Source organism: Narcine bancroftii, chromosome 1 (assembly GCF_036971445.1).
Source record: "Narcine bancroftii isolate sNarBan1 chromosome 1, sNarBan1.hap1, whole genome shotgun sequence".
In the NCBI taxonomy this organism is placed as follows: Eukaryota; Metazoa; Chordata; class Chondrichthyes; order Torpediniformes; family Narcinidae; genus Narcine; species Narcine bancroftii.
Genome location: NC_091469.1, coordinates 67,337,016 through 67,364,007, shown reverse-complemented (window position 1 = coordinate 67,364,007; position 26,992 = coordinate 67,337,016). Strand labels below are relative to the sequence as shown.

The 26,992-nt window shown below is 41.7% G+C and overlaps 1 protein-coding gene across 1 annotated transcript in view; it reads right to left on the bottom strand.

Moving 5' to 3' along the window:
• hsd17b3 (hydroxysteroid (17-beta) dehydrogenase 3) overlaps window positions 1–26,992 on the bottom strand; it is a 92,695-nt gene that overhangs the window by 57,111 nt on the left and 8,592 nt on the right. Inside the window, exons 2-5 of the mRNA XM_069889106.1 lie at window positions 12,327–12,373; window positions 11,211–11,286; window positions 5,259–5,366; window positions 4,051–4,118 (exon numbers count right to left, since the gene is read on the bottom strand). Coding sequence (XP_069745207.1) covers window positions 4,051–4,118; window positions 5,259–5,366; window positions 11,211–11,286; window positions 12,327–12,373 — 299 coding nt within the window. The remainder of the gene's footprint in view (window positions 1–4,050; window positions 4,119–5,258; window positions 5,367–11,210; window positions 11,287–12,326; window positions 12,374–26,992) is intronic.

Sequence of the window (26,992 nt, the reverse complement as noted above, 5' to 3'; positions counted from 1 at the left end):
GTGCTACTGCACACTGTTGGCGACACTGGGGGAGTTTTTGACTGCCGCCAAGGACACAGAGGACCCAATGGACTAACTGACTAAGCTGAGGGAAAAACTGGGCACTTTAGCACTTTCGCTGCCTCTGCCACACAGCCAGGCCAAAGCCTACATCCCAAAAGACTCGGGGACCTGCAAGTAAGTTTTAGTTCAGAGTGGGGAAATACACTAATCATCTCTGCAATAGCCATATGAGGGGCCATATAAAGTAATCAGATACAACAAGTTAACATGTGCTGGATATCAGCAGTAAGGAAGAGACTTTCACTATCAACCAGCACACCATGCAGCCCCCCGCAATGCAGAGGTAGGCCACCAAAAGTGGCAAAGAGCGCTCGATTCACTGGATTTTGGTGGGGGGGGGTGGTTCATGCAGCAGCCCGCCATCCAGGATGTGACCCAGTAAACAAAATGACCGGTGAATGCGGCGACCACGCAGACAATGCAGGAGCCAATGACCTTCGTCCCAGTGACCACCTACATTGCAGGAAACAAGCAACAACGTGAATGCCACCCAGTCGGAGATTGGTGCTGCTATGACATCACTCCTGTCGTCAGCAGCGGGGAGAGAATATAAGCAGAGCTCCAGTGCAATGTCTGTTTTCGGCTTTGACTCCTTGTGTGTGTGTGTGTGTGTGTGTGTGTGTGTGTGTGTGTGTGTGTTATTCATTCGACTCTTTGTGGTAGTGCACGGGCCAACAGTAGTTGTCTTTTAATATCTTCCAATTCTTTTCTTTGTTTAATCACAGTCAGGCTTAGAGAAATCATATGCTGCTCCCAGAATGATCTCCCATTCTTGGAGGTTTAAAAGTCTCACCAGAACTGGTCTTGGTCTCTGATTGCCGGCTCTTCTGAGTCCAAGTGTTCAATAAGCTCTCTCGATATATAGCTTTTCTCCAAATTTGTCCTCTCCCAACACTTGTGGGATCAATGTTTGGAAAAAAAAGTTCACCAGGTCTCTTCCCTCAATACCTTCCTTCAGTCCAATAGTCAATGGAATAATGTCTGAATTGAAGTTCTCCATATGGTCAATTTTGTCCAGCAGTCCTTGTTTATCCAACTCCCATTCTTTAGCATTTCCCCCCCCCCAGGCCATAGGTTTTTCATGAGTTTTCATCAATTCAATCTCTGCTCAACCCATTCTCTCCATAGAAGATTAAATGAACTGACCCAGTGTATAAAAGTAGATGAAACAATTTTCTTGTTTATTTTCATTGTGTGATTACATTGTTTAATGGGTTTATTGTATTTTATATGTTGAACGTTTAATGGGTTTGGAGGGGGGTGGGAAGGAGGGAGGGGAGGGGGGAAAAAAGGGGAGAAAATTACACTGTGTATATTCAAAAGGGAAATGTTTGTGTGTATTTTGATTAATATGGTTCATAGTGTGAAAAATAATTTTTTTTTATAAAACCCATTCTCTCCATCAGGTCTTCAACAATATCTTTAATTTTGGTCATTTTCTCTGTCATATCTCTCATCACCATTTCAATACTTATGAATCGGTTACCCAATTCTCCATTTTTTCCAGGATGATGCTCAATTCTTGACCTAACTCCCCTCTTTTACCTGGTTCTGCTGGTCCCGTCGCCATTTTTGCCCAGCTCCTTTTCGAACTTTCACCCGATATTCCCAGTTGAATAGAAGCTCCTTCAATCTTTATTCTCAGCTGCCTTGGCTTCTTCATGCTAGTTTTACCCATTTTTAATGAAGAAAATCTTGATTTTCAAGTTTTACCATCTATTTAGTACTCTTCACAAAGAGCTCAACCAAAACACGTCCAAGTTCTTCACGTCCCCATCTATCAGAGATAGAACTGCAGACCCCCTCAGCTGTAGATTGTAGTATTTATACCCTTAAAGTATTCACTTTATTATTTCTATGATGTGGTCAGGACGAAGTCTGACAAATAATTTATAACCTTGACACAAATAAAATTGCATTTCATTTTCAAATAATCTAAACTAATTTTTGTTAAACAATGGGCAGTCATCCTGGATCATGCCCACTGCCCACAAATCTGGTCAATCTGTATTAGTATCTCCAGGCCTAGAGGGTGAAAGAGGTAACCATTCCCACCAGCATCCAATAAGATGGGGCAAGTTCCAGATGCTGAATAGGTCTTGTATCCTGAGAGAACTTTTAACTATTTAACAAATAATGATTCAAGAAGTTTAAACATTAAAACAAAATTATTATTATTCTAACCACCAACAAATAGCACGCAACTAGTAGAGCAAATTTTTCACTGTTCCAGAGTCCCCATTTAACCTTAACCCAGGGTGCTGTCTATGTAAACTTTACACATTCATGAGTGGCCCATGTGTTTCTCTGAACATCTCCCATTTCTTCCCAGATGCTAAAGATACACTGGCTAATAGGTGAATTGCCCAATGTAAATTGCATCTATTTTGTGGGTGAGAGGTGGAAAATGGGATGAAATGAGAGGACCAGAGGGAGAATAAAATGGGATTAGTATAGGATTAGTGGAACTGAGTGGGTGATGGCCAGTGTGGATTCAATGGGCCCAAGGCCTGCCTTTATGCTGGATGACTATTATAACATGAAAATAAAGCTCATAGGATTGAGTTCAAGACCCATGAGGCAATGTTGCAGCGTTGTTGGACACCACAGAATATTTCGTTCATTTCTGGTCACTTCATTTACAGGAAGATGTGTATGCTGTGGAGAGGATGCTAAGGAGATTTACAAGGATGCTGCCAGGATTGGAGACCATGCCTTATGAGGATAGGAGGAATTAACTTGGTTTTGTTTCTCCTTGGAGCATCGGAGGATGAGGGGTGAACTGATAGGGGTGTGAGAGGCATTGATCATGTGGATGGCCAGAGGATTTTTTTCCCCAGGGCTGAACTGGCTAACATAAAGGGACATAGTTTTAAGATGCAAGTATAGGGGGATGTAAGGTGCAAGTCTTTCATCCAGAGAGTGATGAGTGCATGGAATTCACTGGCGGCAAGATGGTGGAGGCAGTTACAAGAGGATCTTTTAAAAGACTATTAAATTGGTTCAGGGATCTGAGAAAACTGGAGTGTTATGCATTTAGAAAATTCTAGGCAGTTGTTACAATAAATTATTAGGTCAGAACAACACTGTGAGCTGAAGGGCCTGTACTATGCTGTAGACATCTTTACGATGCTATAAAAAAAATAAAATGTCATGTAAATACCTGAATGCATCTTCACAAGATCAAATGAAAGGGGTCAATGGCATAAAACAAGAGACCAGATAAAAAAAGGTCTCAGACTCTCTCTTCAGCCTAGCATGCACTATTTTTGGTCTCAGCTTTGAGTCCAACAGCAGAGAGAACAGTCAAGTCAGTCGTGAGAATTTCAATATCCACACTTGCAACTTGTACAGTATATCACATTTCCTAGTGATATGAAGAAGGCCATCAAATCTATGCTGGCCCTCAGAACAAGCCCATCAATCCCATTCACCGCTTGCAGTATTTCCCTTAACTCATTTTCCTTCACATGTCCATCAAATTCCCCATTTTGTTTCCTGCCATCCAGCTGTACTAGGTAAATTTTTAGCAGTATATTAACCAAGCACATATTAGGATGTGTAAGGAAACTGAAGCATCTGGCAGAAACCCATAGAATCACTATGAAGAGGATGCAAATTCTACATGACAGCACTGGAGGTCAAGGTGAAACTCAGAATACTCCTTATGAATCCATACTGTTGCCCTCAGAAGACCAAGACATGCTGAGCGATAACAACTCAAAACCAAGTGGCCCTTCAAAACTGTTGGCTATCGTTGGGCACAGTTTAATCAATTATATCCAAAAGAAAACTTCTCAAGCTTCAGGATTTTTACTGGGGCCTTTTGATGGGAACAGTTTGACTTAATGTTCACAAGTTACTTTTGCTATTTGAGCCATAATTGATACATTCAGCAACTATGAATGTATGAAATGGAGATGGTCTTCTCTAAAATAGCTTTTTCACAGGCTCTGTGTACTAAAGAAAATTAAAAAAATAACGTACCTTATCTAGGTCATTAGTTTCAAGAAATCTAGATGCAAATGGCTTTGATATTATTCCAACATTGTTTACTGCAAGAAACAGATAGTTATATTTGCTTTTTAAATAAATAAAATGCAGATTATATAATTTAGTATGTACATTTATGGAGCCATTCAGCACCAAAATCATACAAGACCGGCTTTTCGCTCATATCTTGAAGAGGGTCCAGGCCCAAAACGTTAGTTATACATCTTTACCTCCTATGGACACTACAAGATTTGCTAAGATCCTCCAGCATTTTTGTGGTATAAGCACCAAAATAATGATCAAAACCCTCCCTAAATTAATCATAGAATCATTCAGGCTCTTTAAGGTTACCTTGTCCATGTAGACCCAGATGACTATCTATGCTAATCCCATTTGCCTGTATTATTCCTTTCCTATCCAAACTCCTGACCAAATGCCCACTAAACATCGTGATAGTATCTGCCTCAACTACATCTTCTGGCAGTTCATTCCAAATGTTCACAACTCTGGCACCAAATTCATGACCTAACTGGCAGCAGTATATCCCCTACCCTCCTAAATGATTCCAAAACTTGATCCACGTACTGCAGGCATCATGAGGATTTGGGAATTTACCATTAATATTGTCCTCCAGCTTTGACCAAAAGGAGTAATGTTGATACAGAATTCAAATCAGTTATTGGCAATCAATTAGAGTGATACTGGGCTAGTTAACATCACCTTTTGGGATTTCAGACCATCAGTTGCAATGTCAGCAAGCATTGCGTTGTGTTTATTTTACTGAAAATGAAAGCTCCTATGGTCAATATAATGTTCATCCTGACCAAGCTCTTCACAAATTTAAAACCTCATAACTAGATGTGTCAGAATGTGACTCAAACTTGCCAACTACTAAAAATTTTACTTCAAAGCCCATTTAATCCTTGTTGGTCATTTTAGGACTCCTATGACCACAAGACAAATTGACACAATTTACCCTCTCATTTCTTCATGAGCATGAGGTCACTCCTTCAACCCCTCTCCCATTACAAACAGCATAAACCTCTCAAGTCTCTCTACTAAACAATTCTGATAACATCTATGAATGCACAATACAAAGCCAATGCTATAATTCTGTGCACCAAAATCAACATATGCTCATTCCTCAGTAATGGAGTTATATCATGAATTATACGGTCAAAGAACAAAAAGATTTAACTTACCTAGGATTCCAATTTCAAGGCCTCTCAAATTTTCCTCAATATGCTGATAAATGTCTGTACTGCTGAAGTCTGCTTGAATTATTTTAACATTTCTTTCTGAGTTTTGCTCTGAAAATAAGATTTTTTTTTAAAATGAAATAAAAACCATTCTACGCTTGATCAAATTTTATTAACAGGGCACTGGTCTTGTAAACCAAGGGTCGTGGATTCATTCCTTACTCGGGCCTCTTTTCTATGAGGTGTGGTGGAACACAGTACTGCAGGCATACCCTTGCTGGACTGGATAGGCTGGCCTGCCTTCCATACTTGTAGCTTCTCCCCGAAAGATCCCTAATAAAGGCTGATAGCCCTAGTCTCCTCCCTCCATACCTGCCTTGGATGTGAGCCTGCAGCCTGCCAAGGTTTTCTGGTTAATAAAGCCTTTGACTACTTGCTTCATGTCTGTAAGTGGTCATTGATCGTGCCACAGTTTTTCACCAAACTTTTCTTTGCCATGGACAAGGCAATTAGACTGGAGAAGCTGGAAACTGATCCTAAGGAATCAGAAGCCTCCATCAAGTTCAGTATGTGGCTACATTGTTTGAAGGCCTAAATGAGGTACCGCGAGATCACAGTGGACAGCAATAGATGTGATCTGCTCTTTGCAGCGGTGGGCCATCGAGCATACCAGATAATCCGTGTCTGTGAAGGGTACAACAAGGCAATGGCCCTACCGCAACAGCAATTCAAGTCCCAATGAACGTCATGAATGCCTGCTACCAACTGGTCACCTGACGCCAGGGCCTGGTGAGTCCGTCGATGATTTTGTAAGGGCCATGTGGGAGCTAAGGCAAGCTTGTAAGTGCCAGGATGTAACTGCAGCAACATACTAGGAGGAGCTCATCTGCAACAGGCTAGTCATTGGCTTCCGCACCAACAACATACGGGAGCAACTCTTAGGGAAGGGTGACCAGACCCTTCAGGAAGTCGTGCAGATAGGCCAATTGCTGGAGACAGACCAAAAGAACACAGAGGCCTACTCAGCAGGCCACATGGCCACCAGGTGGAGAGAATGGGCTACACCATCTCAGGATCACTGATTGCCGCTGCAGCTGCCGAGCACACGAGGTGCAACTACTGCGGCCAGGGCAAAGGCCCACAGAAGTACTGCCAGGCCCTGCTCAACCTGCCAGAGGAAGGGGGAATACGCAAAGGTATGCTGCTCTTAACACTCCTCTAACAGTGACGTATGTGGACCACGACCCACGTCGCCACCTCGGGCCGACCTACTTCTGGAATCATTTTCGGGAGCTGAGAACAGAACATCCAGAACAGAAGCGCGATGACACGGGATGATGTCACATCCAGCTTCTCTTCTGGACTCCACCGCATGTGATTCATGGGGGTGGCTATCTTGGTGGCAGCCATCCCAACGATACAGCAGCAGTAACTCAGACAGTGAGCTGATGTTGGCCTCCATCATGCTGGACCAGAGCAGGCCACACCAGCTGGGGAAATCGATGATGGACATTGAGGTAAATGGCCACACCACGGGCTGCCTGTTTGACACAGGGAGCACAGAGATTCATACACCAGGGCACTGCCCAATATTGTTCCCTGACAGTGTCCCCAGCAAAGTGCAAGGTAGCACTAGCTTCCAAATCCCTCTCCATGGAAATCCGCTGGTGTTGTACAGGTCCCATCACCCTAACAATGAGGGGCATGAAATACAAAAACTTCAAACTGCTGGTGATGCCCCACCTCTGTGCACCCATTATACTGAGGCAGGATTTCCAGTGCTAGCTTAAGTGTGTACTGATGCAATTTGACAGACCACACCAAAACCCCCCCACCACCACCACAGACAGTCATAACCAGTTCCTGGAGAGCCTGCCTGTCCTCTCAAATGTGCCTAATCACACACTTAAACGCCATGCAAGGCACCCAATCTGTGATATGGCCATTTGTCCCTTTGTCCCTGTTCCAGAACCTCACCTCAGACTGCAAACCAGTCACCATTAAAAGCAGGGGATACAGCCCTGGGGACAAGGAATTCTTAAAAATGAAAGTGGACGACTGCTGGGGGAGGGAATATTAGAACCCAGTAACAGCCCCTGGATGGCGTGTGGTGGTGGTGAAGAGTGGGGAGAAGCACCAGATGGTAATCGATTACAGTCGGACCATCAACAGGTTCACCTTATTAGATCCCTACTCTCTTCCCTGCATAGCCAACATGCTGAATGAAATTGCCAAGTTCAGAGTCTTCTCCACCATTGACCTCAAGTCAGTGTATCACCAAATTCCAATTCACCCAGAAGACTGGCTGTACGCAGCATTTGAGGCAAACGGCCACCTCTACCACTTCCCGTGGGTCCCATTCGGCCTCATGAATGGGGTGTCAGTGTTCCATAGGGAGAGAGATCCCAAAGTGGATGACAATAAACTAAAAGCTGCTTATCCCTATTTGGATAATGTCACCGTCCGCGACCATAACCAAGAGGAACATGACGAAAACCAGCAGAGGTGCATGGCCACCGCCAAATCTCTCAACCTCACGTACAATAAGAAAAAATGCGCACTTAGCACCAAGTGGTTGGCAATCCTGGGGTATGATGTCATTTCCCCTGATCCTGAGTGTATGCTCCCCTTATGGAACTTCCACTGCCCCAGAACCCCAAGATTTTAAAAGGTGCACAGGGTTCTTCTCATACTATGCAAAGCTCAACCCCTGGAGAAAACCACCACATTTCCCCCAGTGGCAGACGCCCGTAAGGCTTTCAAGGGCATGAAGGGAGAGATTGCCAAGGCAGCAATGCACGCCCTTGATGAATCCATCCCGTTCCAAGTGGAGAGAGACACCTCTGACTTCACCCTGCCTGCCATGCTGAACCAAGCAGGCAGGTCAGTGGCATTTTTTTCCCACACCCTCCAAGGCCCCGAACACAGGCACTCTGCCATCAAGAAGGCGGACAGGCTATAGTGGAGCTGTGCATCACTGGAAGCACTATTGGGCCAGCAGACCATTCATTCTGCTGATGGACCAGAGAGCCATCACTTTTATGTTTAATAATAAGCAGTGGGAAAAATCAAAAATGACAAGATCATGAGGTGGAGAATTGAGCTGTCCACCTATAATTTGAGATCCTGTATCAACCAGGCAAGCTCAATGAGCCACCCGATGCCCTGTCTAGGGGATCCTGCACCATGGCACAAAAAAATCACCTCCAAGATAGCCTCTACCACCCCAGGGTCACAAGATTCTACTATTTTGTGAAGGCCCACAACCTCCCCTATTCAGTGGAGGAGGTCAGGGAGCTGACTTGCAATTGCTCGGTATGTGCAGAATGCAAGCCGCATTTTTACTGACCAGAGAGAGCCCAGCTCATCAAGGCCATTCATCCCTTCGGACTTCAAGGGGTCCCTACTGTCTATGAATTGGAACGTGTACTTCCTGAATATCATGGACGAGTACTCACATTTCCCATTCGCCATCCCCTGCCCCGACATAACCATATTCATGGTCATTAAAGCTCTCTGTAACATATTCACCCTGGATACCCCAGTTACATTTACAGTGATCAGGGTCCTCATTCATGAGTGAGAAGTTGTGGCAATATTTCCTTTCCAATGGCATAGCCAAGAGTAGACCCATCAGCTACAACCCCGCTGGAATGGGGAGGTGGAGAGGGACAATGGTACGATCTTTAAGTCGAAAGGAATATCCGTCTCCCAGTGGCAAGAGGTCCTTCCAGAAGCATTGCACACCACCAGGCCCCTACTTTGCACTGCGGTTAATGCCACTCCACATGAAAAAACTTTTCCTTTCCCAGGAGGTCGGCGTCAGGAACCACATTGCCAGTGTGGCTGATGACCCCAGGGCTGGTGCTTCTCCTTAAGCATGTTAGGACACACAAGGTAGACCTGCTGGTTGAGGAAGTGCACCTCCTGCATTCTAACTTACAGTATGCCCTGGTACAGTACCCGGATGGATAGGATGACACAGTGTCCATCCAGGAACTGGCTTAAGCTGGGGCTTCGGCATGGGAGGTGTACCCAGTAGCTCCCGTCAGTGACCAGTTTGCCCTAAGGACCACCCTGACGAGCAACAAAGGTGAACCCATCACCACAGCCCCCACAAACACATTCAGCCTTGCAACACCCAGCCTGCCAAACAAACAACTGTTCCATACGAACCGATGAAACAACTAGTTCTCTGGTGAATGCAGCACCAGATAAAATCACTGGATCCGCCAAACCTATGAACTTCTATTGGCTACAGGACCAGTGCTGATGGACATTGCCTCGCGTCACCTCACCGGTGAAAAGAAAAGAAGGGATGAATGTAGTGGAATGTGGTATTGCAGGCATGACCTCACTGGAGCCCATTTCATACTTCCATCCCTCTAAATTGGTCATTTGATGTCCTGGGATAGGAATGTGGGTTTGACTTTTCTCACCTGACCACTCCTAACTGGGACAATGAACACTTTTACACTTGCAAGGAGCCATCCCCGGGGTTAGGACTGTTCTACCTTCTACTGATGACGTCATGACGCATCGAGTATTGGTGGATCTACCCTAAATCCTGATCAATACATTATTATCTTGTATTTGAACAAAATTAATTATGCACAATTATAACACAATTAAGCTTTATGTACAGCACAGTATGAGCCCTTCAGCCCTTGCTGTTGTGCCGACCTATATAAACCTTTATAAGGGACTGTGGGAAAGTGTAACCAATAAATAGTAATAGCGGACAATTTTTAAACAGCGTGGGAAAGTTGTACCGCTATCGCGCTCGATTTATATAGCAGGGGAAAGTTGGTAGCACTATCGCGTACAATTTAAACAGCGTGGGAAAGTTGGTCGTGCTAACGGGTACAATTTAACAATTCAGTAGGGGAAAAATCACTGGGAGAACTGCCTTTCCAGAATTCCATTCAATAGAAAAAGGGATGTATGTTCGGCTGCATACATAAAGCATTCATAGAGGGGTTTATAAATTGTGTGCTATAGTGCTACCAATTTTCCCACACTATTTAAAAATTGTCTGCTCTTGCTATTTATTGCTGTTTATTGCTATTTATTTCCTATCTCCCTCTCTCCCGCAGCGACTTTCCAATGGCAAAGTTTATACCTTCACTTTAATCTTTTCTCCTGCATTCATGCTAAAACTTGGATCATTTCAACCCCACAATCCAATTACCCCTTTCACACTTGCCTGATTGAAACACTGGTGTGCAGATGTTGGAGATTATACTAGGGATCAAGGCCGTCAATCCCTGGAGTGAGATGACGCCATCTGAAGCCGACGTTAAGCTGATTTTTACTTTCGTACTTACTTCTTTATAGGTCGATTGGCATTTGATTCCTGGGATCACTTGCAAGTGTGAAAGGGGCTTGAAATAACAAAGATGGGTCTGGAATGAGGCTGAAAATAATTTAAAGGCAAGTCAGTGGTAGGAAGGGAGCTTAGACTGTATGCAAAAGGTAGGACATCGATATGAGAGCATCGAGAGATTTAGTTCTCTGAAAATCAAAAAAAGCATATCTGAAGTTTGTAGGTGAAATTTAGAGAAGGTAAATATGTCAGATAGATAGAAAAGCAGAAAAGCAGATAACCAGGATCTTGCCTGAAATTTGGACAGTACAGTTTTAAAGTACTTTTAAATTATCATCTATTGAAAATAAAAGTAAAACAGGACCACAAGATTTCTGATCTATTTCTCTATTTCTATTTCTATAGATGCTGGCTGGCCTGCTGAGTGTTTCCTGTAACTTTTATTTTTAATTGTGATTTCCAGCATCTGGTTTTTAATTTTCAATTACTCTTTTATTGCCCTGATCAGCCATAACATTTCATATGGTTCATTTAGAGTTTCTATCACTCATTCATCAAAGTTACAGAGAAGTCTAAGAATTTCCAAACCCAGATACAGAGTTGAGAAAACAAAAAAAAAGAAATCTTACCTATTTCATTTGCAACCGTTTGTAGCTTTTGCTTAGACCTGCTGATGAGTACAATGTTTAAACCACGCTTGGCCAACTGTTGCAGAGAATGTTGGAGGTAATGAAAGAGATAAATAAAGTTCCGTCAACAGGATTGAGGTCATTTCTAGATAATTCTATCTGAAAGTGCTGGGATTCAGTGGTTAATCCACTAAATCATTTAGTAGGACATTAATAGACCTGCCAGCATCTTGGTAATGAGTGTTGAACATTGTGTTGGAGGCAAATTTGATAGAATTCTATATAATTCAAACTAATTTTTTAATGGTGCATTATAATAATAATAGAACAACAATTCAGAAACATCTATTCAACTGCATCTTTGATTTTTTTTTTGTTGAATCATCAACCAAGGCAGAACCACCAGCACAGTTGGTGGTAATGGTTAGTGCAACACCCTTACAACGCCAGCGATAGCGACCGGGGTTCGAATCCTGCGCTGTCCTGTAAGGAGTTTGTACATTTTCCCCGTGTGTGTGGGTTTTCTCTGAAATGGCCTGTAACCATGCTGTATGTCTAGATTTAAAAATTGAACTAGGCTAAAATTAAGAAAATTGGAACCTTCTACAAATAGCACTCCAAAACAAGATGCTAAAAATGTAATGGGTGATGCAATCAAGTTGGTAATGATTACATAAACCTTTAATCAATGTCTAATATAATCAGTATCAACTTAATTACATTGCCTGCACTGTTTTTAATTTCAGATTTCCATCATCTGTTGTTTATGATTTTATTATTTTACTTTGGTCCTGATCCACCTTAAAAGACCACATGGTTTATCCAGAGTAGACTGTACTATCACTCAGTGTGGATTCTGGAAGTTCTTCAATCTAAGGGATTGCTTATGTAAAAGTAGAATCTACTGAACCTTGTTAAATCTATAAAGGACCTACCTGACCTCTGAGGTCAAGCATTTACTTTCCTTTTTTAAAAAAATTATGCATCTCTGAATAAATATAATTAGAGAGGAATCAAAACTCATAAGAATAAAATCAAAGCTTTGCAATGCAAATATAATCCAAAGAAGTATTCCTGTAATTTAGGCAACATGAAGAGATCCTGGCAACATCTTACCTCATGTGCATATGCTTTTCCGATGCCATCAGTTGAACCAGTGATAACTGAAAACAAATATAATTAAATAGCATGTTAAATTAGACTACAAGACCATAAGATATAGGAGCAGAAGGCGGCCATTTGGCCCGCCGAGTCTGCTCCGCCATTCCATCATGAGCTGATCCATTCTCCCAGTCAACCTCACTCCCCATGCCTTCTCCTCATAACCTTTGATATCCTTTATTAGAAATTACTTCTTTTTAAAAATGCTCTTGTTCCAAACTGACTGATTACTAAAACTTTGGAAACAACTGAACTGCAGCCACCTGAGATTCTCATGCGATTTTCTGAATGAAGCACCCACCTGAGATTTTCATGTGATCAAAAGTATTAATGATAAAATGTTGTAAGATTTTAAAAATACAACTTGACTGAGCTTATTTTCTATTTATCTCATCTTTTTTAGTGCTTTGAATAGTGAGAAGCCGAGAGATTTGTAAAATATATATTTATTCCATAAATGACTCTCCTATCAGAAATTTGTGTTAACATGGAGATTTTCCTTTCTTTATGATTCCCTTAGTTTCTGGCTCTGCTCAAGTTGGGGATTTATGTGAAATTTCCTACTTGATTTATACAGTACACCCACTCTGGAATGTGGTACCTGCGTGTTCACATGCGCATGCACATATTGCATTAACATGGACATCATTCAGGACAGGTAGACTGGAGATATAATTATATCATAAAATTTAATAAATATAATAAAAATCTGCACTACAGCACAGATTCCACTTGCTGAGGAATCGGAAATAGCTAGAACAGCCAATCTCAACATTATTTTGGCTATGGTCAAAGCTGCTGTAGTGGCAGCGTTGTGGACCTAGATGGAGCAGAGATGCAGCTCTCCCATGGGGTCCAGCTACCCAGTCGACTGCCTTCAGCTCCACTCATTGAGGGAGCCAAAGGTAGTTTTATTTGAAATCCCGTGACTGCAGGTCGGTGCCCAAGATGGTGGCACGTATTAATCGGCAGCAGCCACAAGGGGTTGAAGACTCCAGAGAAGTAGAAGACTGGAGAAGGGCACCAGAGTGCAGGAAAATCACCCTCCCACCCTTCCTTCCCCAACCATCTGAGAAGATGAAACAGAGGAGATGACCCACAGGGACGGTGACCACGGCAGCAGATCAGTGAGGGGGGTCTGCGGCTGAAGGGCCAGTGCATGTGGCAGGCTGCTGGCGACTTGAGGCAAGGAACCCACGGAAGATGTGGGCTGCTGGAGACTGCTGTCAGGAGACTCATGCTGGGCTGTGCACTGCTGGAGACTTGCTCAAACTGGCTGGGGGGGATACTAGGTATCAGAATAGGATATGAGGGAGTGCCGAAGGGTTCCTGATCGTGTCAGAGGTTTGGATCTGGAGCTCAGGTTGCCATATGTTTGGACTGGACTGTGTGGCTGTGGGTACCATGGAAGCACTGGTGGCGAATCTGTCTGCCTTACAACAGGCAAAAAGATATTTCATGTAATATGACACTGTTTTATTACTATGATAATAATAAATTGAATTTGGAATCTTAGGACTCTGCTCAAAGTTGATGGGCCCCTTCCCTGTGAAGCGTCAAGTTTAGATGGTTTCTTCCATATTTCTCTCCATTCAATACATAAAAAATATTTGTTACCATATATACTCATGTAATAGTTGAGTTTTGGGGAACAATTTTTCAGGATTCATAGAAGCTTGGATGGGTAGGCAGCTGAGGAGAGTGTCCGTCGTCAGGGAGTCAGGAACTCAGATGGGCAAGTGTCCGAGAAGAGGATCAATGATCGGGGAAAATCGGGAGTTCAGCTGGGCAGACGGCCAAAGCAAGGGTTCACAGTCAGGGCATTGAGCTTGGATGGCAGAGCAAAGATCGCAGTCAGGGCATCAGTAGCTCAGATGGACAGGTGGGCAGAGCGAGGATGCACGGTGGGGGCTGCATAATGTTTCACCTGAGATAAGGGAAACAGAAAAGGAACTCTGTGTTAACCAAAAGAAAGAGGTTATCATCTGGAAAACCCTGATGGGGCAAGTTTCTTTGCCAAGACACTGAAGTGATTTTGATTGGAAGGAACAAGTTTGTGTCCAACAAGCAACAAATCTCTCTCTGAAAACCATCTAGAACTTTCCTGAGCAGTAACCATTTACCTCTCAAGCACCAAAGCCTGGTGAACTTCACAAATGTTAAATTCTGCACACAGTACAAGAATTGCCTGTTACCAGTGAACTTGGAGGAGTGAGAAGTGAGATTGGACTGTGAATCAAAGAATTTTTCTGAACTTATACACACATTACATACACAGGTACTTAGAATTAGAAGGGGGTTAAGTTAATAGTAATAATTTAGAGTTTGATCCTGTTTTCATGTTTAAAGATAATTAAAAGTAACTTTTGTTTTAAGTAACCATTTGTCTTGGTGAATTTCTATTGCTGCTGGGTTTTGGGGTCCTCTGGGTCCATTACAGATCCTTGAGCTTGATGCTCCTGTACAAGTTTGTTGATGTCAGGCTCCAAATTGGATGGCGATAATTGTGATATCAAGTCTGCTTGGCAATGGTTACTATACAGCAAAGACCTTTCTTTCCCAAAAAAATGTTTAGTGTGTTCAGTTTCCATGGCTTTCTCTACTCCTCCCTCCACTGCCCCCTCCCCCACCATTAAGGATTTCAATTCGTGGCCCACCTTAAATAAGGTGTGGCCCCTGTGGGACTTGTAGTCCCCGTTGAAAATGGCTGAGCTCAAAGATGAGAGATTTGCAATGAGTTTTACAGCGAGATGTGTTTTTCCTGGAGTCTGCTAGTTTTGAGGATTGACCCTGATCTCCCTAAAGCTGGACTTCACTGATTAAGTGTCAGAATTAACATATTACTTCTGTAATTGGCTGGGAAAAGTCTTAGAATTTCAAAAATCTTGTTAATAACAGCATTTGATAAATGAGTAAAATGATCTTCACGGGGTTTTAGTGGAATGCTGAGCATTTATTCCCGTCTGCTAACAGCCCATAAGAAGTGGTGTAGTTCATGCATTTCGGCATTGATTTCTGATAGGGACTTCCAAGATTTTAATAGAGTGATAATGTTGGATTCCAAAATATATACAGTACTCCTTGTACCTGTTGTGCTGTCAATCAAGAAAATGATATTAAAGTTGGAGTATTTGGTGATCAATTTGCCATAGATCGTTGTAGAAAGGTGGAAATAACTGTAGATTGATATTACTGAATAATCTCAGAATATCCAAATGTAATTGAAACCCAACAAAGTTCTATTTTGGTGCAGAGCAGCACTAATTTGTATACAGAAGGTTTCTATTATTTTTCCTAATGCTCTCTGGTTCACTAATATGAGATCCCATCTGCGTATGTGCAGCCAATTCATGTGTTTGACTTGCAGCACGGGCGCCATTTTGAGCGCCGACCAAAGGTCAAAAAAAGTCAGTAAATCATGTTTAAGTCGATATGACCAATGTATGGAGGCTGAGCACAAACCCCAGGAAGGCTCTCCCTTGAAGGAGGTGACCAGAAAGTGATCCAGGGCAGCCGGTGGGATGTTCCTGGGCCCTGAGGTGGGGATTGAGTGCAGCAAAAGGGCCTCAAGCTCAAAGAGCTCCTCCAGCATGATCAAAGCACTGAAGAAGCAGTGGGCCATTGGGGGTGGTATCAAGTGACAGTGGCCTACCCTCATTGAGGGTGGGGCCCAAATCTGGCTACATTGACCTAGCTTCGCTGAAGTTTGGGTCCGACATATCTGGCCGTGATACAGAAATGCCACCGCAGGAGGCGAGCTCAGTGAGGGTATGTCTCCTCAGTTCTAGTAGCAGTGAAGAGGAAGTGCCATCACTTAGAAAAACAAGGCCTGGACACTCTATGACCTACTCATCAGGCGTAGTTAATCTGCCCGCTTTACGGGCAAGGATGACCAACAGCCGTACAAAAAGCCTGAGAAAAGGCAACACAAGGGTCTCTGATCCACGGGCACCTGCTCGAGTGGGGTCCATCACAAAAGCCTGACAGAGTGCAGAACCCACGACCAATGAGGAGATCTTGCTAAGACTGGACAAGTTGGAAGGCATGATATCAGCAATCATGAGTAAACAGAAGTGCCTTCAGAGGAAGGGGAGGAATCTTATTTCCAATATGAATGGGACAAGGGAGGGCCCAAGGGGCCGGACATGGAAATCAAGTCCTCTAACCCCCAATACACTTCTCCCATTGGTCATGATGGTAGAAAAGTTCCATCTATTGCAGCAAAATTTGCAGTACCGAGGGGCATTGGACAATCCCTCGATGAAGAAATGCGGGGTCAATATCTTATCTGGTATCTTATCTCTTTGAAGAGATGGTGCTAGAGGACTTGATTAAAAAATACCTCTGCTGGATGCAACAAAAGTAAACCTTACAATTTGAATGTCCCCATGAGAGCGAAGGACATGAAGCTGTAAAGATTACAGGGCTCTCTGGTTAAAGGTATCACTGCATTTGGCCAGACAGTTTTCAGATATAACAGAGACACAACAAGATGCGCTGGGGTTGCTCTCCCATGCCATTTACAAACTGAATGTCTTCCAGAAGGAACTGATAAAGCCTGATCTAAATGTTCGGTATACTAATTTATGTAAATGCACTAATCCTGTCACTAAATTTCTCTTTGGTGATGATCTGAGTAAACAGGTGAAGGACCTGTATAAGTAGCAGAAGGCAGCGGCTGGAATGGTCAGAGGCTCGAGAGTACAGGCAAGAGCAACTGCTGTTTCATCCCTATTGCAGGTACATGGGGGGCTTTAAGAGAGGATATCCCTCTCAGGCGGCACCACCACACAGGCATTTTTTAGGGCAACGCCCTCTGTGGAGACAGCGGCAGCAGAATGTTCCCGCCCAAAGCTCTTCGCAGAGGTCGAGCCAGATTGCACAGCAACACCGGCCAAGCACACAGAAAAAATGAGTGCCACCTCTAGACAGCTGGGTGCATTTTCTAATTATAATGATAAGATTGTGGGTGGTCAATTAACAATGTTCTTTCGTCAATTGTGTAATCTTACTACTGATGCTAATGTAAAAAGTAATGCTAGTGTCTGGGTATCAAATTAAGTTTGACAACAGAAATTCCCTCCAGTTAGGAGAAAGGCTGTATACAATAATATACGCAGCCCCCAGCTCATGGAAGCTGTACATAAAGCGATTATGGCTTTAGAATGCAAAAGTGTAATAGAATGCTGCTGCTGGGAAGAGAATGAATTAGTCTCAAACATACTGACGAGACCAAAGAGAAGTGGGGAACGAGAATGATCTTAGATTTATCTGACCTAAATGAGTGCGTCTTATACCAAAGTTTTAAAATGGACACGATTCACTTCATGAAGTGAAGTGTGCTGTACTGACAACTGGTCCCGCCTCCCAGTTCCTCCCCTTGGGGCCCTTACATAACCCTGGTTTCCCACCTAAATCCAGTGGATCCCTCAATACACCGACAAGGTTCGTCCCCTCTTAAAGGCCACCATTTTCCCCCTTTCAGCCAAAGCCCAGATGGCTTTTCATTACCTCTGAAGTTACATTGCAAAAGCCGCCATGCAAGCAGAGGATGAGAATGTACCTTTCCAAGTGGAAAGTGATGCTTCAGATGTAGCCCTGACTGCTACTCTGAATCAGATGGGCAGGCCAGTTGCCTTTTTCCTCATGGATGTTTCAAGGCCACGAGCTCTGGAACCAGACTGTGGAAAAGGAGGCTCAGGCCATTGTAGAAACCGTAAGGCACTGAAGGCACTACCTGACTGGTAAAAGATTTACACTTCGAAATTTGCTCTTCTCCAATCCAGAACCTCAACTTTAGGCCCCTCCTTGCTCTTCCCTAAAACTACCCTAAAACTAACAGAGTTATGATCATTAGACCCAATTTGTTCTCCAACATTAACGTCCGATTCCTGACGTAGCTTGTTCCCTAACAGGAGATCTAGTATTACACCGTCCCGAGTCGGTTCTTCTATTAATTGATTTAGAAAACAATCTTGAACACATTTAACGAACTCTAGCCCATCCAGCCCTCTAACTGTATGGGTATCCCAATCAATGTGAGGGAAGTTAAAATCTCCCATGATCACTACCTTATGATTCTCACACATATATGTTATCTCCCTACAAATTTGTTCCTCTAATTTTCTTGGCCCATTTGGTGGTCTATAATACACCCCTATTAGCACCCTCATGCCTCCTTCACCCCTCAATTCCACACAAACAGCCTCACTGGATGATCCCTCCAGATCATCCTGCCACCTCACGGCAGTAATGTCCTCCTTAACAAGCAGAGCAATTCCTCCCCCTTTTTTTTACCCCCTGATCTATCACATCTAAAAAAATTGTATCCTGGAATATTAAGTTGCCAGTCCTGCCCCTTCTGTAGTCAGGTCTCACTAATTGCCACAATATCATGACCCCAAGTACCTGTCCATGCTCTAAGCTCATCTACCTTGTTCACTATGCTTCTTGCATTAAAATATATGCATTTCAGAGAATGACCCTCACATATATTCTCTTTTCTACCTTATACCCTAATCTCCATCCTACCTTTGTTATCGTTTTTATTCTTATCTAGGTGGCCATGCTCCCTTGACACTGCTCTCACACTATGTTCCCCACCCCCCTGCCGAACTAGTTTAAACCTTCCACCACAGCTCTAGCAAATCTACTTGCCAGCACATTGGTCCCCCTCCAGTTCAAGTGGAGTCCGTCCCTTTTGTACAGGTTCGACCTTCCCCAGAAGAGATCCCAATGATCCAGAAATCTTATCCCTTGCCCCCTGCACCATCTCTTTAGCCACGCATTCATCCTCCACATCCTCCTATTTGTAGCGTGTGGCACCGACAGCAATCCAGAGATTACTACCTTGGAGGTCTTGTTTTTTAACTTCCTACCTAATTCCACATAATCCTGTTTCAGGACCTCATCCCCACATCTAACTAAGTCATTGGTCCCCACATGGACCACGACTTCTGGCTGTTCTCCTTCCCCTTGCAGAATACTATGAACTCGATCAGAGATGTCCCTGACCATGGCACCAGGGAGGCAACAGACCAACCTGGATCCCCGATCTCGTCCCACAAACCTTCTATCTGTCCCTCTGACTAATGAGTCCCCAACTACAAGTATCTTGTTCTTATTCCTCCTTCCCTTCTAAACCTCCTGTGCCAGAGACCTGACCCCCTCGACTCATCCCCAATAGGCTATTCCCCCCAGCAGTATCCAATGCAGAATACATGTTGCTGAGTGGCACTCCCACAGGGGTACTCTGCACAGGCACTCTCCCTCCTTTCCTCACAGTCACCCAATTCCCTGACTCCTGCCTTCTAGGGGTGACTGTTTATCTGTAACTCTTCTCTATCACTGCCTCTGCTTCCCTTATGATCCTCAGTTCATCCAACTGCAGTTCAAGCTCCCTAACACAGTCACTCATTATATGCAATTGGATACACCTTTTGCAGGTGTAGTCATCAGAAACAGCTGTGCTGTATCTGACTTCCCACATCCTACAATTGGAGCACTTAATTACCCCAACTGACTCCATTTCCTCTTTTCTTACTATAAATATGTTGTTTCAAAGATACCTTTCCACACAAGGAGCTCCTTCTCAGCCCCTGCTCGCCAAAGTCCCCACTCCTTCACTAGGCCACTCACTCACTGCGCCACTCCTCGCTGGCCGCTCCCTCCCTTTCTACTCCTTTTATTACCCTTTACCAATTAACCCCAATTAACTCCTGGCTCCTCCTCCTCTCACACGACACCAGGCGCTGACTCACTGCCTCCTCCGACCCCAAGTCCGACCTTTCGAAGCCCAAACCCCGGTAAGTCCAAGTCAATCTAAGGTTGTTGACTTGGTAAGATATATAAATAAAAAAAATACAAAATATGAAAAATAATGGTAATATCCCCCCCCACCCCCCTTCTACTAGCTACACTAGCTTAACTCTCCCCCACCCCATGGAGCCTTACAAAAAATTATATATTTAAAATTAATTAATCAACATGCCAACTCTTTACATAACTTTTACTTAAGATCAATAGCCATACAATCCAAATATAAACTCCACAATTTAAAAAAAAGAATAATTATTTTACAAATTATAGGTTATTTTTTCCAAATATAAACATGATTGCAGTTCATTATGCCATTGTTGTCTATTCAATTCCACATGATTTTTCAAAGTTATCACTATACATTTTCTTGCAACCGCTAACCCTAACAGCAAAAATGCCAATTGTGGCTTATCAGCTAATCCCTAAGTAACAGCATTCATGTAACCCAATAAACACATCATTGGATCCATTTGCAAATCGATTGTAAATAAATCTCTCAAAAATATAATAACTTTTTTCCAAAAGGATTTAACTTTCTTACATGTCCATACACAATACATTAAAGTACCTGTCTTTTCTCCACATCTAAAACACAAATCCGTTCAACTAAATCCATATTTCTTCAACTTCTCAGAGGTCAAATATAATTGATGAATAAAATGATAATTAACCATTTACATTTCACGTTAATTAATTTTGTAACACTATCAGTATACATATTTGACCATTCCTCCCAAGACAATTCAATATCTAAATCTTTCTCCCATTTCTCTTTTGTACTATATAACCCAACTTTATCCATCTTTTCTTGCAACAACCTATATATATACGATATAAATCCTTTTGTTTCCTTATCAACCATTAAAATCTCAAACTTAGATTCACTTGGTAAAATTAAATCCTTACCAAATTGTGTTCGCAAAAGTCTTGAACTTGATAATAAGCAAAAATAGAATTTGCAGAAATACCAAATTTCTCTTGTAATCTATTAAATGTAGAAAATATACCCACCTAAAAACAATCTTGTATAATACTAATTCCTTTCAGTTCCCAATTTTTCAAATAAGGATTATTTAAAGAAATTGGAACTATATAACTACTGGCTTTCATAATGTTGATGAACAAGTTGTGGATGTGAAAATTAAAATATCAGATGTACATGGAGAAATTGCAGCTATGAAAGAAGATCTTAATAAATGTTTGATTGTGGTGGACGAAGTACAGGAAAGATTCAAGATCGTGGAAGATAGAATGGATCAAGTGGAAGAATCAGTATCTGGATGGGATATACAAAAGAATTTGTTTATCCAAAAAATTGATTATTTGGAAAATCAAAGTCGAAGGAATAATGTAAAGATAGTGGACTTCCAGAGGACTTTGAAGGTCAAGATCCTATGAATTATTTTTGTAAATGGATTCCAGAAATATTAGGGGTGGAAGCATTTCCTGATGGATTGGAATTGGATAGGGCTCATCAAACATTAAGAAGAAAACCTCCAAGAGCAGTTTTAATTAGATGTTTAAGATATCAAGATCAGGAGACAATTTTTCATCTTGCAGTGCAGAAAGCTCAAATTGATCAGAATCCAATAATGGTTCAAAGTAGTAGAGTTTTTTTTAATGCGGATTTAAGTCAGGAGATTATACAGTCGGCGTAAGGAGTTTAATCAAGCTACGATGGTGTTGAGGAAGAAGGGTTACAGGCTGACATTTATTTATCCAGCTGTTCTGAAAGTCTTCTATGGGCCATCTCAATTTCAATTTTTTGAGAAAGCTCAAGATGCCTTAACCTTTGCTAATTCTTTACCAGATAACAAGTTGAGTTTTGATCTTTCCAAGAAGCCAGCATCAACATTCCTAAAGTCAAGAATGGAAATGGGAGTGAATTGCAGACAACGGAGTTGTTACAGCTGATTGATGTGGCGGAAGATATTATAAAGCAGTCTGGACAATAATTTTATTATTTTTTTTCTATTTTCTTTTAGAAGTCTAGCCGGGGAGGGGTAGATGACCTGCTGAATTCGAAGTCATCTGCCATAGTGGTATCAACCACACCCGGTCGACAAGGAGGGTACTGCTTAGCAGTTTGGGGGGGGTGAGGAGAGGAACTTTTGTGTTTGTATTTTTGGTTGTTGGGTTAGTAAGGGGGAGGGAGTTTTCGTTGTTTTTATTTCTTTTCTTTTGGGGATTTTTATTATTTTTAGAGAGGGAACCGGATTTAATTGTAAGAGTAGATTTTGTTAAGTGCCACTCTATAGGTGATAATAAACAATTTGAATTTTGCAACATTTAATGTTAAGGGGTTAAATCATCTGATAAAATGGAAACGAGTATTGGATTAAAAAGTTGAGGGTGGATATAGCATTTTTGCAAGAAACTCACTTAACTGAAAAGGAACATTTGAAATTAAAAAGAGATTGAGTAGGACACGTGATAGCTTCATCTTTTAATTCTAAGGCCAGAGGAGTAGCCATTTTGGTAAATAAGAAAGTACTGTTTATTTTGGATTTTTTTTGTTAATGCTGGTAGGATTTTGCTAGTGAATTGCAACATTTTTTCAGAAGCCTGGAGCTTGATGAATTTTATGCTTCAAATGAGGATGATGAAGTATTTATTACAGATACTTTTTTAAATTTGAACCAATCAAATGGAAAATGTTAGTGGGAGGGGACTTTAATTGTTGTTTCGATCCTTTGTTGGATAAATCTCCAAAGACTTTAAAGAGAACTAAAATGGCAAAGAGAATTATTGAGGTAATGAAGGATTTAAATTTGGTAGAAATATGGAGAAAATTGAATCTTACCGAAAAATATTATTCTTTTTATTCTGCACGACATAATTCATTTTCTAGAATTGATTTATTTTTAGTTTCAGCTTAATTGCAAGGTAGATTTATACAAGCAGAGTATAAAGGTAGAACATTGTCTGATCACTGGTTGTTGGCTTCTTGTTTGGGCGCTGAGACGGTAGGAAATATTTATCGTTGGAGATTTGATTAGATGTTATTAAAAAGAGCTGAGTTTATTAAATATATTAGAGAACAAATTACTTTTTATTTACAAATCAATCAAGATTCAATTCAGAGTAAATTTGTTTTATGGGATGCTTTAAAAGCATATTTGAGAGGTCAGATCATTAGTTATACAGCTAGAATTAAAAAAACAATATTTGACTGAAAGTCAGAATTTGGAAAAAGAAATTGAAAGGTTAGAAAAAGAATTCTACTGAAGATAATTTATCCAAGTTAAAATTATATAATACTTTGCAATCATATAAATATGAAAAATTGATTCGAAGATCGAAACAGCGTTATTATGAGTTAGGTGAAAGAGCAGATAAGGATTTGGCTTGGCAATTAATAATGGAACAAGCATCAAGAATGATTAATGCAATTAGGAAAGATCTGAAGATTACTTATAAACCTTAGGAAATTAATGAGGATTTTTTTAGATTTTATAATGAACTTTACACATCCGAAAATAGATAAAATACTGAGCAAATTGATTTCTTTTTGGCTAATTTAAATTTAAATTTTTGGGAAGGATATTAATGACTTAGATTGTCCTTTTACAGTAATGGAATTAAAGGAAGCACTGCAATCAATGTCGGGAGGGAAATCCCCGGGTGAAGATGGGTTTACAGTAGAATTTTATAAAGAATTTAATGATTTGTTGTTTCCAGTTTATATGGAAGTTTTGAAATGGGTTCATTTCCAGAATTGTTTTCGAGGGCATTGATTACTGTTATTCCAAAGAAAGATAGAGATCCATTAAAAGTGTATTCTTATTGACCAATATCATTATTAAATGTAGATTATAAAATTGTTGTGAAAGTATTAGCTAATAGATTGGCTAATTATTTGCCAAAATTAGTACATGTTGACCAAGCTGGATTTATAGAAGGTAAATATTCAGTTGATAATGTTACTAAATTGATTTCTATAATTAATTCTGCTAGAAAACAAGCTAATCAACCAACAATAGTGGCATTGGATGCAGAAAAGGCTTTTGATAGGGTTGAGTGGAAATTTTTATTTAAGATTTTAGAAAAAATTCAATTTGGACTGCTCTTTACTATTTGGGTTAAAGCTTTATATACTAATCGCACAGCACAAATAATGATGAATGGTCTGATTTCATCGGCTTTTACATCATCTCAATCAACTAGACAAGGTTGTCCTCTTTCACCAGCATTGTTTGCTTTGGTAATAGAACCATTAGCTCAAGGTATTAGGCAAAATTTTGATATTAAAGGTATCAAAGTAGGTGAACAAGAGTATAAGATTAATTTGTTTGCTGATGATGTTTTAATATATTTAACATATCCTAAAGAATCTTTGAGAATACTGCAGAATTTATTAAATCAGTATGGTATATTGTCAATTTATAAGGTTAACTGTGAGAAGAGTGAAATATTTCCGATATCAGGTGATTGTAGACAGATTACTAAATTTAAATGGTCCAATAAGATTAAATATTTAGGAGTTATAGTTGATAAAGAATATCAAGACTTATACATATTGAATTATATATCTTTGTTGAATAAAATTAAAATTAATTTACAGAAATGGAAAGATTTGACATTAACTTTAATTAGGAGAGTAAATTGTATAAAAATGAATATTTATCCTTGTATACAATATCTTTTCAATCTATTCCATGTGTGATACCGAAGAAATCTTTTAAAGAATTAAAGAAAGTAATTTGGTTATTTTTTTATGGAAGGGTAAATTGTCTAAGGTTTCTATGCATAAATTAACGTGGTGATACAAATGGGGAGGACTTCAATTACCACATTTTCAAAACTATTATGAAGCGGCACAGTTGAAATTCATTAATAGGTTGTTTGATGCTCAACAACCACCGGTCTGGGCTAAAGTTGAATTGAATCAAATTTCTGAAAAAGAAAGGGGTCCATTTATTTATTGTTACAAAAATATAAATTACCAGTATTAAGAATTATATTGGATATTTGGTATAAGCAGGATCAACTTATAGGTAAAAAGGGAAAATTTCGATTAAATCACCATTGTATCAGAATAAACTAATCCAGTCTTTGTCCTTGTGATTATTGGGGCAACTGGTAGTGCCCAAAAGAGGCTTTCCTGACTCTATGAGACACCGAACCCTCATTTGGGAATCATCCGCTGATTTCAAGATTCATGAAGACTACTTCACTTACGTCTGCCTACACCATGTTACCACGCTATATCTGTTGGATTTGTTGCAACATTTGTCGCCATCATAAGGCGAGAAATCAGACTGCTCAAACTACAGGGGAATCACGTTGCTCTCCATTGCAGGCAAAATCTTCGCTAGGATTCTACTAAATAGAATAATACCTAGTGTCGCTGAGAATATTCTCCCAGAATCACAGTGCGGCTTTCGCGCTAACAGAGGAACCACTGACATGGTCTTTGCCCTCAGACAGCTCCAAGAAAAGTGTAGAGAACAAAACAAAGGACTCTACATCACCTTTGTTGACCTCACCAAAGCCTTCGACACCGTGAGCAGGAAAGGGCTTTGGCAAATACTAGAGCGCATCGGATGTCCCCCAAAGTTCCTCAACATGATTATCCAACTGCACGAAAACCAACAAGGTCGGGTCAGATACAGCAATGAGCTCTCTGAACCCTTCTCCATTAACCATGGCGTGAAGCAAGGCTGTGTTCTCGCACCAACTCTCTTTTCAATCTTCTTCAGCATGATGCTGAACCAGGCCATGAAAGACCCCAACAATGAAGACGCTGTTTACATCCGGTACCGCACGGATGGCAGTCTCTTCAATCTGAGGCGCCTGCAAGCTCACACCAAGACACAAGAGAAACTTGTCCGTGAACTACTCTTTGCAGATGATGCCGCTTTAGTTGCCCATTCAGAGCCAGCTCTTCAGCGCTTGACGTCCTGCTTTGCGGAAACTGCCAAAATGTTTGGCCTGGAAGTCAGCCTGAAGAAAACTGAGGTCCTCCATCAGCCAGCTCCCCACCATGACTACCAGCCCCCCCACATCTCCATCGGGCACACAAAACTCAAAACGGTCAACCAGTTTACCTATCTCGGCTGCACCATTTCATCAGATGCAAGGATCGACAATGAGATAGACAACAGACTCGCCAAGGCAAATAGCGCCTTTGGAAGACTACACAAAAGAGTCTGGAAAAACAACCAACTGAAAAACCTCACAAAGATAAGCGTATACAGAGCCGTTGTCATACCCACACTCCTGTTCGGCTCCGAATCATGGGTCCTCTACCGGCACCACCTACGGCTCCTAGAACGCTTCCACCAGCGTTGTCTCCGCTCCATCCTCAACATCCATTGGAGCGCTCACACCCCTAACGTCGAGGTACTCGAGATGGCAGAGGTCGACAGCATCGAGTCCACGCTGCTGAAGATCCAGCTGCGCTGGATGGGTCACGTCTCCAGAATGGAGGACCATCGCCTTCCCAAGATCGTATTATATGGCGAGCTCTCCACTGGCCACCGTGACAGAGGTGCACCAAAGAAAAGGTACAAGGACTGCCTAAAGAAATCTCTTGGTGCCTGCCACATTGACCACCGCCAGTGGGCTGATAACGCCTCAAACCGTGCATCTTGGCGCCTCACAGTTTGGCGGGCAGCAGCCTCCTTTGAAGAAGACCGCAGAGCCCACCTCACTGACAAAAGGCAAAGGAGGAAAAACCCAACACCCAACCCCAACCAACCAATTTTCCCTTGCAACCGCTGCAATCGTGTCTGCCTGTCCCGCATCGGACTGGTCAGCCACAAACGAGCCTGCAGCTGACGTGGACTTTTTACCCCCTC